The sequence below is a fragment of the Enoplosus armatus genome, chromosome 3 (assembly GCF_043641665.1).
Source record: "Enoplosus armatus isolate fEnoArm2 chromosome 3, fEnoArm2.hap1, whole genome shotgun sequence".
NCBI classification, from domain to species: Eukaryota; Metazoa; Chordata; class Actinopteri; order Centrarchiformes; family Enoplosidae; genus Enoplosus; species Enoplosus armatus.
The window spans coordinates 23,863,463-23,878,033 of NC_092182.1; the positions used below are offsets into that span (position 1 = coordinate 23,863,463).

Here is a 14,571-nt window from a genome sequence, read left to right on the forward strand (position 1 = left end):
GAATCCAACCTCAACACCAACCTCCATTAAGACCTTAACGTTAATTATATTTACACCGAGCTAGCTTCAAGCTAATGAAACTTTTGCGGACCCAATGCATGCCAATGCCGATCAAAGGCTTCCAATGTTAACCTGATCATAACGTTAGCCAATGTTGCTGTTAACTGTAGCAGTGTGGCTTGCTGCCACATAACACGTTTATAGACTCTTGGATACCATATTAGTTAGCGTTAGCTGTCAGACTGGCCAGCTTCTTGACCTTAGCCTGACAACACGCTAGCTAGCTTAGTCAGCTAGACTCATCTTAAATCAGGTTAGAATTAGAGTAAAACTTCACACCGCATCATGTCATCTCGCTTTAAAAGTCTTCTTAAACTGCTGCTCTGTGTCCCGGACACTGATAGAAAACACTGACGTTTGTTCGACACTAACTGCCGTTGAAGTAGCCTTGCATGCTAACCCTAGCTAAATAGCTAACATCACGGTTTGACGTTACGCAGTCTCTCCCGGTTAGAGGCACCGAGCTGTCACAATAACAACATACCTTCAGGATCGCCGGGTGGACACTGAACTCACTTCGCGGAGGTCACGGTGGTTTTGCTTCAGAGACTGGAGAGGTTCATGGATGTCGATCCCCGGTATCCAAACTCATTAACGGCGGAGAAAACATCCAGGAGGCTAACGTCATTACAGTGAAGCTAACGCAGCCTGTTTGGCTTTTACAGTTCATTTGCATGACTGCGACGCTTTGGCGCCACCTACTGCCGGGTCTACCGTCTTCTTCTTCCTCCTCCTCTTCCTCCACTGGCTGGGGGACTTTGTGAACCAAATTTCAAGCTCCGATGCTGCGCTCACTCATCAGTGAAGCCCAGTAATGTTTAGGGAAAGAGACGGTTAGGTTAAAGTAAGCAATAGTATTTGTGTAGTCTTGCGGTGCAACAATAACCCGAATTCAATTCAGGTCAATTCTAACATTATTTTCATATCCATAAGGGATGTGGAAGAACTACCCAAATAAAGTACCAGTCCAGCCTAATCTAAAGAAAAAGTAATACATTTAAAGTGGTGAAAGAGGTGCTAAGGAGGTAGCAAACAGATAGAAAGAGAGAAGAAAAATAACTATTCAACATGAAATAAATAAAATGAAATCTTGAGGTTCATGCGCTGTACTTGAAAATGGTCAGCACATTTTTTAAACAAGAAGTAAAACATTTGCATATATTCATCTATATTGTTTTGAAGAAGTAATCGTAGTAATAACCATAGTAGTGGTAGTAGTAGTAGTAGTAGCAAATAGTAACGTAAGAAGTCGTTATATTTTGGCTCATCGGCTCTATCTTTTGAATTAATTCCCAGTCAACTCAAATGCAACATCTTCTAACGTAAACGTCCAAATGAAGACGTTTGATTGGCCGTTAATTTTACAGTGGAAGAGAATTAGCCAATCGGTGAAGCCGTTCTTGGTCGTTGTCAGCAACCAACGTACACAATTTAACAACCAGGAACTGGCGTGTGACTGGCGGTGCAGCCAGTCCTGACCTGGACAGAAGCGCTTTTATTGAATTATAAATTATTTACTATCCTTCTGTTTCTGTTTTTATAAAGTTGTCGGTAAACGTACCGCCGTCTCGGTAAATATTTTCTGTCGGCATGAATCTCGGGTGAGTCTTTTTTCAAATCACCAGTAGCTAGCTAGGCTAACATATTGACCGAATGTGTCGCAGTGAAATGCACGGGGATTATTTAATAGCTTGCAACCAGATTGAATAAACAAGGGTTTTCGTAAAACTCGCAACATTACTGGTCGTACGTGCACAGTTCAGATACTATAAACAACGACTCGTCGTCGCTGTTGTTCAACCTTTAACCCACAGAATTTTTGCTGTTCGTTGTATTTTTAGAAGAGGGCAAAATCAGTCAAACAATAATGAGCTGTAAACATGAATCTTACCAGATTTCCTGCGAACAAGAAAGAAACAATAAAACACATTTTTAATATTGCATGGCCTTCTGGGTAAAATGTCAGGGTGTTGAAGTAAACTACAAATTGCATACACTTCAGTGACATGAGACATGGCACTGATGAGTTACGGGTGTGATTTGGAGTTCGTGTTCTCTTCATTAAAGCAGCATTTTCACCAACCAAAGCCAGTTCATATGAGTAATGAATGTGAATCTGTAACGTCTTTAAATATTGTCTTATGTTTACCCATTGTGTGAGTTTTGCTGTGCTGCACTTTGTGACACAATGTCATGTTATTATTACCTGGCAACATGATACAGGGAGTACTGCTCTGCCTCAATGTGCTGTTCTGTCTCAGTATCTCAATGTCACAAAGTCTACAAACTCTATTTTCAAGCAACCAGCAATTCGGTAATTAAGACCAAAGGCAAGCAAGTATGTATCCTTAAGTCCAAATGACTGAGAAGCACACAAATGAGATGATTGTAGGATTTTTGAAAGAATCCTCAAAAAATATATATGTGACAATTTGAAATTTGAATGAAAATGTCTCAGTTACTGCTGGAATATTGATTCATTCATGACATTTTGGTCATATACACCTGATGAAGGTCGAGCAGACTGAAGCGTTGTAAATGAATAAATATTCCAGTTGTCGAGAGATTGAATGCCGTGACCCTCCAGTTACAGGACAATCTCTTGTTGCTGTGCTCAGCACTAACTCACAAACCTGTCTGTTCAGTTTAGCTCATCAGAGGAATTTTTGCCACAAGACGGCATTAAAGCATAGACACAATAAAAATACAATAAGACAGTTCAAAACATTAAAAGAACTGGTCTTTTACACATGATACAGGATGTTATCAACTTTTCAGTCGGCTTATTACTTTTAATACATTGTGTTTCTGCTGTTTGCTCTGTTTCCCCTTTTTGTCAACAGAGACGGTTTGCTGTTTGAACTTGAAAATGGAAAACCCAAGTTGATATTACTCAGTCATGGTGAGACATTTCGGTTTTTATAAACTTTAGTTTTTCAGGAAAAATGCATGCAATGGTTTGCTTTTCTCATTAGGTCTGTACTTTCTTTAAAACAAAAATAGATCTTTGCTGAAATGATAAGAATATTAGATATGTTTAGTTTAGTTTTGCTAATTGTTACTAACAATGTGTTTGTTAACACATTATTTTTATGTAAGGTACCTACTGCTATAACATGTTTTTTTTTTTTATTAATGACTAATACAGTAGTTTTCATGTTAATTTTGATAACATTAATCCCTCATATCCATGCAGGTCATTGAATAGTGTTGTAAAACTGTAAAAAAATAAATGTAGAATTTCAACACTTCAGTCTTTTAAATGGTTGGTATGTACATTCAGACTTTATTTCAGACCTAGGGACTTATTAGTGAATATGAACCTGTGTGTGTGTGTGTGTGTGTGTGTGTGTGTGTGTGTGATATTCATGAATGCTCACTGTCAGGTCTTTCTTCCACTGCAGGCGTTGAGAAGAATCCAGCAAAGGTAAGAATCATCCTTACAGCCATTACATTTCTACACATAAAAGCACCTGGGTGTCTACATACTTCCGGCCACATATTGCAGTACACAGCTTTATGTTTCTAGCAGACAGTAATGCTGATAGGAAAACATGAAATGATCCTGCTAATATCTGTATCTAGTTTTGTCTGATCTTTAATTTAACATAATCTCAGCAGCTGTCCTTCAGGCCCAGAGCAGCCAACATCCTGAGCTCCAGACAGCCGTCCTGTGTGGAGGAGGTGCAGGGAGACGAGCGTCCAGCCCGACAGCAGACAGGGAGGCACAGAGAAAGCAAGAGCAAGGCAGGAGGAGTAGCCGCCTCCTTTACCTCCAACACCGCCATCACTGGAAGGAGGAGCGCCGCTCTGACATCATCGAGGACACATGAGCATCACAAAGGGGGCAGCGGTTGTTCAGGTGTAGCCAAGGTGAGTGTCATGCCGCGTCCCATTTCTTTGTTTTACTCTTAACTCTTCATCCTCTGGCAGCACATTTAACTGCTCTGTGTATGTGTGTGTGTCTGTGTGCGTGTGTGTGTGTGTGTGTGTGTGAAGGTAAAGTCAGACAGACACAAACACAACACAACTGTTGGCTCCCTGAGAGCCAATGGGAAAACAGGACAGCCTCAGAACGGTGGGACACGAGTCGGTGGAAAGGTGGGACCAAAGGACACACTGACCAGTGGAGACGCAGGACCGAAGGAGGTGTTTCTTACCGATGAGCAGCTACAGCAGATCCTCAACACAGTGCAGACCTCCAGCAATGGCCAACACCCACCACAGGACCACAGCACCCAGGGTAGTGGTAGTGATGGTTGTTTTAACAGTGATAGTGGCACAGAGGGAACTGAGACAATGACTTGGACATTAGACTTTCCATCCTCGTCAATATCATGTTCAACCTCCATGTCTTTTCCCTGTTAGGAAAACAGTCAGACTCAAAATCTGGCTCCTCAGTGAATGAAGGAGGAGGAGGAGGGAAGAGAAAGGAGGAAGACAGAGGAGGAGGGGAAGAAATAAAGAAGGAAGGAGGAGGAACTGATACAACTGGAAGCTCACAGGATAAAGACAACAGGTGAGGAGCCCACATCAACAGGCATTTGTCGAGGACGTTTGTACAATGCAGTCCCATAAGGAAGACATATATTTATTTAACACTTAATAAAACGACACCTAATTTCCAGTCAGCGAGGTCAAACTTCCACAGTCGCACTGTGGTAAGGTCAGAGGTCACAGACCATACTTTACAATTCTTTGACCATAGAATAGGACCAGACCTTTATTCCCCTTCTTGAATTCTGCACTGTGTTATAAACACACTTTTGCTCTAGAGGAACTGTGTGGGGACAAAATAAGCTTTGTTTCTCTTCAGCCAACAAAAATTACAAGAAATATTGCAATAGTTTGCTTTTTAGGAGATATATAGTTTCACAATTTACCCATTTGGTTCCACTGTTCAAGACATGTCAGCAGTACTAGTGCAGGTCAGGTCTGTTATGTTCCCGTAGTGTGCTGATGTGATTTTAGAAATCTGTATTTCTAAAATGATGGTTAAAATCAGAATGTTGCTGCTGTTGTTTAGGTTGTCTGGATGTCTGTTCAGCTGGCTGGAGGAGCGACAGTCAGACAGCAGAGCGGCCATCGATGCCAAGAAGACTCAGTGGAGGAGAGAACTAGGTATTCATTCACACACACACACACACACACACAAGCAGTAAAACCCTGGTAATGCATATTTATATTCATTATAGTGACAAACCCATAGAGAATTTTAAAAGTCTCCAAACCCTCAACAAAACATGCTTATAAGGTCATAAAGATAATCCATGCCCGACCTAAACTCAATACTTGTTCTTAATGTATAATCCCTCACAAAAATCCCCATTTTCTCTGGTGGGGAAGGAGGAACTAGTGAGGGAGGTTGAGCAATATCAGCTAGAGATAGATGAGCCCACTGCTATCTTCACCTAAAATATAAGACACAACTGATGATAAAAAATAATGGTTGGGTGCAGCACTTCTATTGAAGTAATTCTGACAAATTAAATTCGGTTTTGTGTGTGTGTGTGTGTGTGTGTGTGTTAGATGAACAAGTGGCACTGAAGCAGCAGCAGCATCATTCGGCTCCTGGAAGACTCCAGGTACGGCAGGTATTTCACCTTTTGATCTAGAGTTACACTTTGTTGTTTTCATCACTGTGGGAACACGATGACGGCTGCTTTATTTACACCCAAGTTCATACTGACATGTGGAGCTGATACCTTTGTGTCCGTCTGACTGTTCAGGTAAATTTTGCACAAAGTGTCAGAAATAAGAAAGAAAAATTGGAATTTATATCATGTGTGTTCCTTTTTCAATTTGTTTGGATTGTTTTGAGTAAATTGACTTGTAAGAACTGGTTAGAATTGATTAGTATTAATCAGTGTTTCAGATTTATTTATTTATTTATTTTGTAACAAGACATGTTGCCATCTGAAGACATTTTTCATAGTCTGTTTTTCCCACTAACAGTCAGGCACAACAGGTACTTTCTATGTGGGAGAATCAACAGGGCAACATTTCTGGAGGTTGTGTTGAATATTTGACATCAACAACAAAACATGTTCACTGATAAATTCAGTTAAATACATCAGGTTGTCATTTTAACTAAAGGCTGGAAACCTAAACAGTGACGTCACGTAATGATGCACAGCGTTTGGTTTATGAAACCTGTAACTCAAGTCAACTTGAGAAGGCCAGACTGACCTTTTGTCAGATTTGATCCAACATCGACACGGATTGGAAACATATTTCCTTTCATAAAGTATTTCATAATTTTGTGTGTGTTTCAGGCTGAGGAGGACACAGAGAGTGTGTTATCAGTTCAGAGCTCCGTCAGCCACAAAGAACAGCCTGCAGCCATCAGATCCAGCCTCAGATTCGGGGTAAAAGTCTTTGTCACACTGAGCTGTGTATCTGAACACTGCAGCTTTTCTGACTTTAGTTTGATTCTTCATGCAGGTGAACACAAAGCTGCTGAAGCCTAAATGGCTAAAAATATTTTATATTTTCTTCATGTCCACAAATCCCAGGTCCAAACCAAGTTAAAAAGTATTGCGAGATGGGATTTGTAAACAATAAAGAAAATATAGAATAATGCCAACCTCATCTTGTAACTGTAGTTTGTAAGATTGCTATTGAACCTAAGAATTTAGGAAAAAAATAATTTTGCTCCCACGATTTCACACAAAGTGCTTCAAAATACGTGGTGTTGAATAATTTTTTTTAAATTTCACTGTTATTGAAAATCCTGCACTGTGTCGTCTCTGTAGGAGGTCACTCCGATGGAGGAGGTGCTGAATGTCGAGAGGCGAGAGGAGCAGAGGAGACGCTGGCTGGAGGAGCTGGATCGACAGAGAGAGGAGACAACTGAACGCAGGAGACAAGAGAAACTGCTGCAGAGCCAGGTACAGAAGAGACCAGACCCAAATATAGTAAAGACCAGAGCCAGGTACAGTAGAGACACATTAGAGGCTAGAGTCAAGTACAGTAGAAACACCAGAGCCAAGGAGGGTAGAGACACCAGAGTCAGGTACAGTAGAGACATAGTATAGACCAGAGCCAGGTACAGTAGAAACCAGAACCAGGTACAGTAGAGATTCATGTCATGTACTGCTGTGTTTCATGTTGATGATCTGTTTTTTTCTGTTCATGAATTTATTTTTTGAACGTGTCTCTGCAGACAGAGGACCACGAGCTCTGGGCTACACACTTTGACTCGCTGCAGAAAAGGCGTCCTGTCCAGACTGTAGCTCCATCAGCTCCACCTCCAGCCGCGTCTAATGGCTCTGAGCGCGGGGAGTGGGAGCCCTCGTCCAGCCTGTCCCTGGTCTGGGAGGCCATGAGCAGCTGTGGAGCAGAGAGTGTCGGGGGAGCCAGCGTGGATACAACCAGCGGATATCCGACCAGAGCCAGGTACGAGGGAGGGGTGAAAGATGAGAGGGCAGGAGGTACAAGTGGATCGATGAACGCATGAACAGCTCTTGGAAAAAAAAACACAGGATCAACATACCAAGACAGGCCTGATCGGTTTGCCTTTAAATTAGTTCTAGAGTGTATTTGTGGCCACATGGGGGCAGCGCAAATAAGTTGCGAACACGACACTGACATACCGTCAACTTTTAAGTTGATATGGTGAACTTGTTTGAAAATGGAGCTGCAGCTATGTTCATCAGCTAGTCTCCAACTGTGTCTGTCCGCTGAGCAGGTCAGGTACAGAGGGTTTGTAGAGCTTTTTCTCTGGAAACAGCTGCCTGCTGCTACCGAAAATGACACCATGAGAGCGCGAGAGTGAACCAAAACAGTAAAGTTGTGGGCCGGACTGATACATGAACAGTGAGCTGAAACTCACTGTAAAGCTCTGTAAAGCTGAGTGGAGCTGCAGATTCAGGTGATCATATTCTGTAGGTTCGTCACTACGAGCGTCTCCTTTCACATTGTTTTCATGTTGTCGTTAAATATATTATTATTATTATTAAATTATAGATTATAGCTGCTTTAAAACTTTTGTAAAGGGCGCATACTGACTTGTTTAGGACTTGGACTTGACCTGGGATTTGTTGGTCTTGATCTGACCAGGCTAGCTCCAGATGTATATTAGTACATTTTTAGTGTTTTTTTTGTTCTCCTGTGTTTCGTCCAGCTATCTGAGGACCATGACCGCCCTGCTGGACCCTGCCCAGATAGAAGAGAGAGAGAGGAGGAGGCTCAAACAGCTGGAGCAGCAGGTAGGAGGAGGAGGAGGTGCAGAGGAGGGAGGAACACAGCGACGGAAGAAGTACACTTAGGTCTTATCACTTAGCTTCCTAAATATTGTCTCTCCTCCCCCAGCGAGCGATCGAGGCCCAGATGGAGGAGCGTCAGCGTCAGAGGGAGCGAGAGGAGGCGAGGAGGAGAGAGGAGGAGGAGGAGGAAGAGAGGAGGGTGGTGCTGGAGAGAGAGATGCTGGAGAGACGGTACGAGCTGGACACACTGAGGGCGAGGCAGAAGGTCAGAACACAACACTCACACAGAGTAATTTTCTCTGCAGCGGCATTTAACTATTTTCTGATAAGAGCCAAAACTGTAGTTACTGTTGTATCAGTGTTTAATTTCTGTGTGTGTGTGTTGATCTCCAGGAGCAGCCGAGCCATCAGGCAGAGCAACCAAAGAAAGGCCACGATGACGTAAGACTGCAGGAGACGCTGGAGCCCAGCGGTGAGCAGAGCTTCTAAAGTACTATTGCAATATTACTGCAATACAAACTCAAACTGAACTGAGAAAGAAAAACATGCTTGGGGTGCTTTCACAGCTAAAGTTGTCAATCAAGCTCAGATCCTTTACTTAAGTAAAAGTACCAGTCCAGCAATTTAACATAATGCATTCAAAATCCTATCGAAGTAAAAGTACATAAGTATTATCAACAAAATTTGCTGAAAGAATCAAAAGTAAAAGTACGTCACAGTGCACGATCTTAAAAACAAGCAGGTTGTTTGTTTTAATGATGACTCCTCTAACTGTGTGTGTGTTCAGCAGTCACCAGACAGGACGAGTGTGTGGAGGAGGAGGTCAGCAGTTCAGCCTCCCCATACAAAGACACTGCTGTACAGACAGGTGAGTCAACTCTTACTACCACTGTTGCTATTACTACTGTTACTGCTAATACTACTGCTGCTACTACAGCTACTAATCCCGCTGAGGGAAATGGTAGAACTGCTTCTACATCAACAAGTTGTCAACAGATTTTGAAACTACACTAAGACTACATTCAAACTAAGCCATCTATTTTTTTTAAAGATTTTTTTTTTAACGTGTCCACGTTTTCAGGTTGTTTTTGTAAAGATGTCCGTCTACAATGAAACGGCTAAATCGATCATCTACACCAGGGGTGCACACACTTTTTCAGCATGCGAGCTACTTATAAAATGACCAAGTCAAAATGATCTACCTACTATAAAAATGCAAAACGTATATTTATTTATTAATATATTGAGTATTCTTTATATGTACAATATATGTTGGTGTACCTTGCATAACTGCATGAACCCATATTGCACAATATAACTCTGTACATTTTTTGTCATTACATTACTCTGATGACTTGCACTGAATGGATTCAGCCAGGGATGCATTTTGCCGCACTTGGCGGGCTTGTACGCGCATGCGTGGTGACCCATGTGTCAGAAAAGATCAGATGTCAGACTGGCTGCCCTGTATGTCAATCAAGTGACAAACTTCATAGTGAGGATGGATGATAGGCTGACGTCTATTTTTTTAATGCCATGCGATCTACCCACACTACCTTTGCGATCGACCGGTAGATCGCGGTCGACGTATTGGGCACCCCTGTTCTATACTGTGTTTGTAAACGGCCAAACTCGCTGTTTTATTTTTCTCATTTACATTCTCTATATGCATTCTGTTGTCAAAAACATGAAATAGTGATTTATTTTATTAAAGCAACGTCGTCTGACAAAATCAGCTTAAAGACTGATTAATCACAGCTGTGCGATGAGCTATATTGACATTTACAATGATCAATCACAGAGAAAGTCAGAGGCAACAAGGGTAAGGGGTAGGGTTAGGGTCTGAGGTTGTCTTCTTAACTCTACCATCACACACACACACCCTCCGACCATGACTGATCAGGTTTATGTCATCATTTTGCAAAAGCCCTGTTTTCCCATATTGAAATTCCGGTGTTTTAAGATTTATCCACTCTGGATAAACTCCTCGGTAAAACATACTTCAGCTTAGTGTCTAAGAAAGACATGCCGTTTAATATTTGATGGCTTAATGTGTTGAAAATCCTAACAGCTTATCTTCTCTGTGTGTGTGTGTGTGTGTGTGTAGCTCCCTCTCTCCCGCTCAGAGCCGACAGAGTTCAGACTCCTCACATCTCTGCACAGTACCAGCCACCTCCTTCTCTGTCTGCTGCTCCTCCAAACAGCAGGAGCCGAGTGGTGAGAACAGGCAAGGAGAACATCTGTCAGCCAGGAGAAGGAGGAGGAAGAGGAGGAGGAGGAGGAGGAGGAGACCCGTATGAGGCATTTGCCAGGACAGAGAGGAGCAAGAGAGACAAGAAGAGGCCGGACTGGAACACACAGAGGTAGAAACACTGTGAACGCACCTGTTTTACATTCTGACTCAATAGGGACAATTATAGCTAAAATGACTGCAGGTGCATTACCACCACCTGCTAGACTGGAGTTTGAAGTAGTAGCAGTAGATACACAGGAAAACTGAAACAAAACGTAATTCTCTGTTTTTTCAGTAGTTAGTTAAGAGACTACTTATTTTACATGATTCCCTATTACAATATACAGTATGTATAAATAGACAAGTACATTTACTCAAGTGCTGTACTAAACTAGAATTTTGGGTTCTTGTACTCTTGTACTTTTCATTTCATGCAACTTTATACTTCTACCACATTTCTCTGATGGCTGCATTAGCTGGTCACTTTGCATATTAAGATAAAATATGATGCTTTGTTATAGATGAAACTACCCAACAATATACAAAATTATAAGTAATCAGTAATAATTATCCAATAATATGTAGTGTGTGTGTGTATATATATGTATGTGTATATATGTATATATATTTACAAGTTTAGATGGGTTCACAATTTTGTTTTTGTCTTAAAACAATAATCAGGTGTTCATACGAACATTGAAACAGTTTTTGCTTGTTGTGTTCCTCCTGTTCATACTGGCCATCAAGAGATCCCTTCATCATAATGCTTCCAATGGAAGAGAGGAGGGACAAAGTCCTCAGTCTTTGTTTTGTGTAAAATGTTTTCCAAAGTTTATCTGAGAATAAGAATTACATTAATATTTATTATGTAAAAAAAACTCAGTTTAGGTTCAAATCTAGTTCCTTATTCAACCCTCTCAAGTGTCCAATTTAAAAATCCCAAATCTCTCTCACGACCTCCATATTGTCTCTATAAGAATGAAGAGCACACATAGTCTCACAGCCCAGCCCCGTCAAGTCATTTTTCCTGTTCCTCCAGGCCCAGCTGTCGGTTCGTTCCGGCCTCGGAGCGTTACCCGGCGTCTCTGCAGAGGAACAGACAGGAGAGTCGACTGAAGAGACAAGCTGAGCTCCTCGCTCTGCAGGAGAGGACCTGTCTGTCCAGGATCGACCCTCCTCCTCTTCCTCAGCACCAGGAGCCTCGCCTCCTCTCCAATCCTACACAGATCAGAACCAGTCCCACCAGGAAGGTAGGAGGCTTCTTGACTCTCATACTGAATTCTGAAAAGCTGCTTTTCCTAATTTTATAATCTAAATCTTTTCCACGCTCTTGGGGTGTAGTGTGACTTCCCTACTGCAAACTAACTTCTTGACTAACACTGAGTCTCTCTGCTGGCTGATGATTATTTATGTGGTTGGATGTGCGTTAATGACTGTTACTGTTCCAGGCGGAGTGTGTTTCCAGAGGACACAGTAACTCTGCAGCCGTCAACACTGAAAGGTGAGCAGCTCCGACTGTGTTCGTCTGACAACAGGAGCTTCACCCCTGAAAATGGCCAGCCTCGTCGACCTACAGTCAATAAAAAAGCTGCTTCTCTCAAAGAAAATATGTTGAAATCTTCAAAGCAAGCGAAGTGGAATCACATGGCTTGAACAACAAAAAAGGACCAGTTTGTACCCGTAAACTGGTTAAACCATGACGAACATTTCCTCGTCTTTTAATGGGAGAAAATGTAGGTAATACTTTTTCGATGTCTCGTTGTCTCCTCCAGGGGGCGCTCTCCTCCAGTCCCTGCTGTCAGACACAGAGTTCAGAATCAGCAGGCCCCGTCCTCCTCCACCCCTCCTCCGGTTCTGGAGTTCATTCCTTATGTCCGGACTGATGAAGTCTTCAACCTGGATCCACTGGAGCCTGCCGACACCCCAACACCTCACTCACACACAGGTTAGACACACACACTCTAAATGTTACTGATAATACTTATTTACTTGCAGCTGCAGTATTTGTACTTGTAATGAAGTCTTTTTCCATTGTGCTGTTCTATTTTAACTTTAACTCAAGTAAAAGATCTGAGTGGTTTTTTTCTACCTCTGCACATTCTACAAATAAATATTTTTCAAGCAAAAATGCTAAATATTCTCCAACATCAGCTTCTCAAATGTGAGGATTTGCTGCTTTTGTTTGTCAAATGTGACATCAAACTAAGAATATTCCACTTTTAAACTGTCTGAGAAGTTGTGATTGTTGTTGTGTCAGATTTCTTTCACATTTTATTGCATAAAATATTTTACGTAATTGGCATATCAATCAATAATGAAAATGAATTAGTTGCAGCCCTACAGTCAAACATGTCTTAAATTCAAGGGGGGGGAGGCAGTTTCAAGACTTTAAGAAGGGTCTGTGTGAACTGTGTATTAGGTTTGTATTCAGAATGAGTAACACAGATTTGTTTAGTTTTTTTTAACTTTCACATTGTCTCCGTATTTCCGTCTGTTGTCTCTTGGACAAGGAAAAAACAAGGTAGAAACCTCAGAAACTGGCTGTAAGTAAACTGTACTTTCTCCTCTTCAGAAGCTCCTCCTCAGAGCTCAGCGTCTCCTCCTGCTCCCTCACATCGGGACCCGCTCCTCCACCCTGAACTGCGACGTAACGCACACACACACAGACAGCAGGAGATCCTGAGAGGCCTGGCCCAGCTACGGCAGGTAACACACACTTATTTATGAATCCCAAAAATAACTGGACTGATTATTTGACAGTGAAAATAATTATTAGTTGTATCCCTAAATCATTTAACAGTATGACAGCTTTGTTTTTGTTTTTGATAAAGGATTGTTTACTTTGTTTTGAACTGTGAACCAGATGTGTACCGAGCCGGACATTTCACAGTTCAGAAATAAAGTTATAAAAAAAAAACCAAACAGCAAATGATGGCAGAGAAAAAGAAACTTAAACTAGTATCAATAATAACTGTTATTACTGATGTATTGGTCGGGCTCTACTGTGTATATTGCTGTATGTATCTTGAGGCTTAATGTGGTGGAACAAACTGATTATAAGGTCTGCTTTCTGTTGTTACTGTGTTTACTGGTAAATCATAGCTGCTAAGTCAGGCAGCAATTTAGTATTACTATTTCATAAAATTGGAGGACATATTAAAAAAGGTGTAAAGCTCTGGATACTACATTTGAGATAATGCTGAAACCAGGATGTAATGTTTACATGTGTAAAACATGACGAGATGCTCCTAAAACCTGATCAGAAACATGATACTAATGTAAACACAGTGAGTGTCAAGATGTACAACCCAGTGCTTGTGTGTGTGTTTTCAGGGTTTATTACAGAAGCAGAGGGAGTTGGAGACGGATCTGAATCCTCTACTGAAGCGCCATGACAACGAGCACCGGTGACCTCTGACCTCTGACCCCTGCTCCGTGTGTGTCAGGATGAAGAAGTAACACTACAGTGTTTCAACCAGCCGTCACGGAGAACATCTAACCTTCAGAAAACCTTCAGTGTTCGCTGAGGATCATTCAGTTGTGGATGTTCAACGTGACACAGCGTGGACTTTCCTTCTCTGGATCGTTCTCATCAAGGTTCACATTTCACTTGAACATCAACAAACAGACTGCAACAGATCTTTGGGAGTTCGCAAAGGAAAGCTGATTGTATCAGAGTGAATTTGACAGGTAATCTTGATTTGGCCCACCTGTCCTGTTGTTGGTGTTAATCACCACCAGGAGGCAGAAGTGATTGTGTTTTGTTTTTGTTTTTCATGCCAGCAGCTCAACACAAGACTATTTCCCAAATCTTACAAAGTACTTTGCAATTCTGTTATTTTGGCTGTTGAAAACACATGGATCTGGTGTATTCAGACTAAACACTAAGTTTATTATTTGTTAAAGCAAATGTTGCTGCCCCTGTTTATTTACCACAAACGCCAATGTAGCGTCAATACAGACATTAGCTGTAGCTGATGCAGCAATATGCACCACCGGTGGTGGAGTCATGCAGCTTCAGGAATTCAGAATTCAGTGCGTAAGCTCAACGGTCCGACTCTTAATCAGAAT

The 14,571-nt window shown here is 41.7% G+C and overlaps 1 protein-coding gene across 1 annotated transcript; it reads left to right on the forward strand.

Moving 5' to 3' along the window:
* Positions 1-1,650: 1,650 nt before the first annotated feature.
* ccdc66 (coiled-coil domain containing 66) lies at positions 1,651-13,953 on the forward strand. Its single transcript, XM_070902504.1, has 21 exons — positions 1,651-1,661; positions 2,904-2,962; positions 3,465-3,487; positions 3,679-3,933; positions 4,060-4,303; positions 4,429-4,579; positions 5,087-5,181; positions 5,590-5,645; positions 6,336-6,428; positions 6,816-6,950; positions 7,226-7,458; positions 8,186-8,270; positions 8,374-8,532; positions 8,667-8,739; positions 9,055-9,135; positions 10,375-10,630; positions 11,540-11,750; positions 11,949-12,001; positions 12,273-12,445; positions 13,073-13,206; positions 13,834-13,953. The coding sequence occupies exons 1-21, from the start codon at positions 1,651-1,653 to the stop codon at positions 13,909-13,911; spliced, it is 2,658 nt and encodes an 885-aa protein (XP_070758605.1). The 3' UTR covers positions 13,912-13,953.
* The last annotated feature ends 618 nt before the right edge of the window (positions 13,954-14,571 follow it).

Bases quoted from the DNA above. Each gene is read 5' to 3' on its own strand.
- ccdc66 (XM_070902504.1), top strand. The intron at 9,136-10,374 runs GTGAGTCAACTC...GTGTGTGTGTAG, and splicing joins AGACACTGCTGTACAGACAG to CTCCCTCTCTCCCGCTCAGA. The intron at 10,631-11,539 runs GTAGAAACACTG...CTGTTCCTCCAG, and splicing joins CCGGACTGGAACACACAGAG to GCCCAGCTGTCGGTTCGTTC.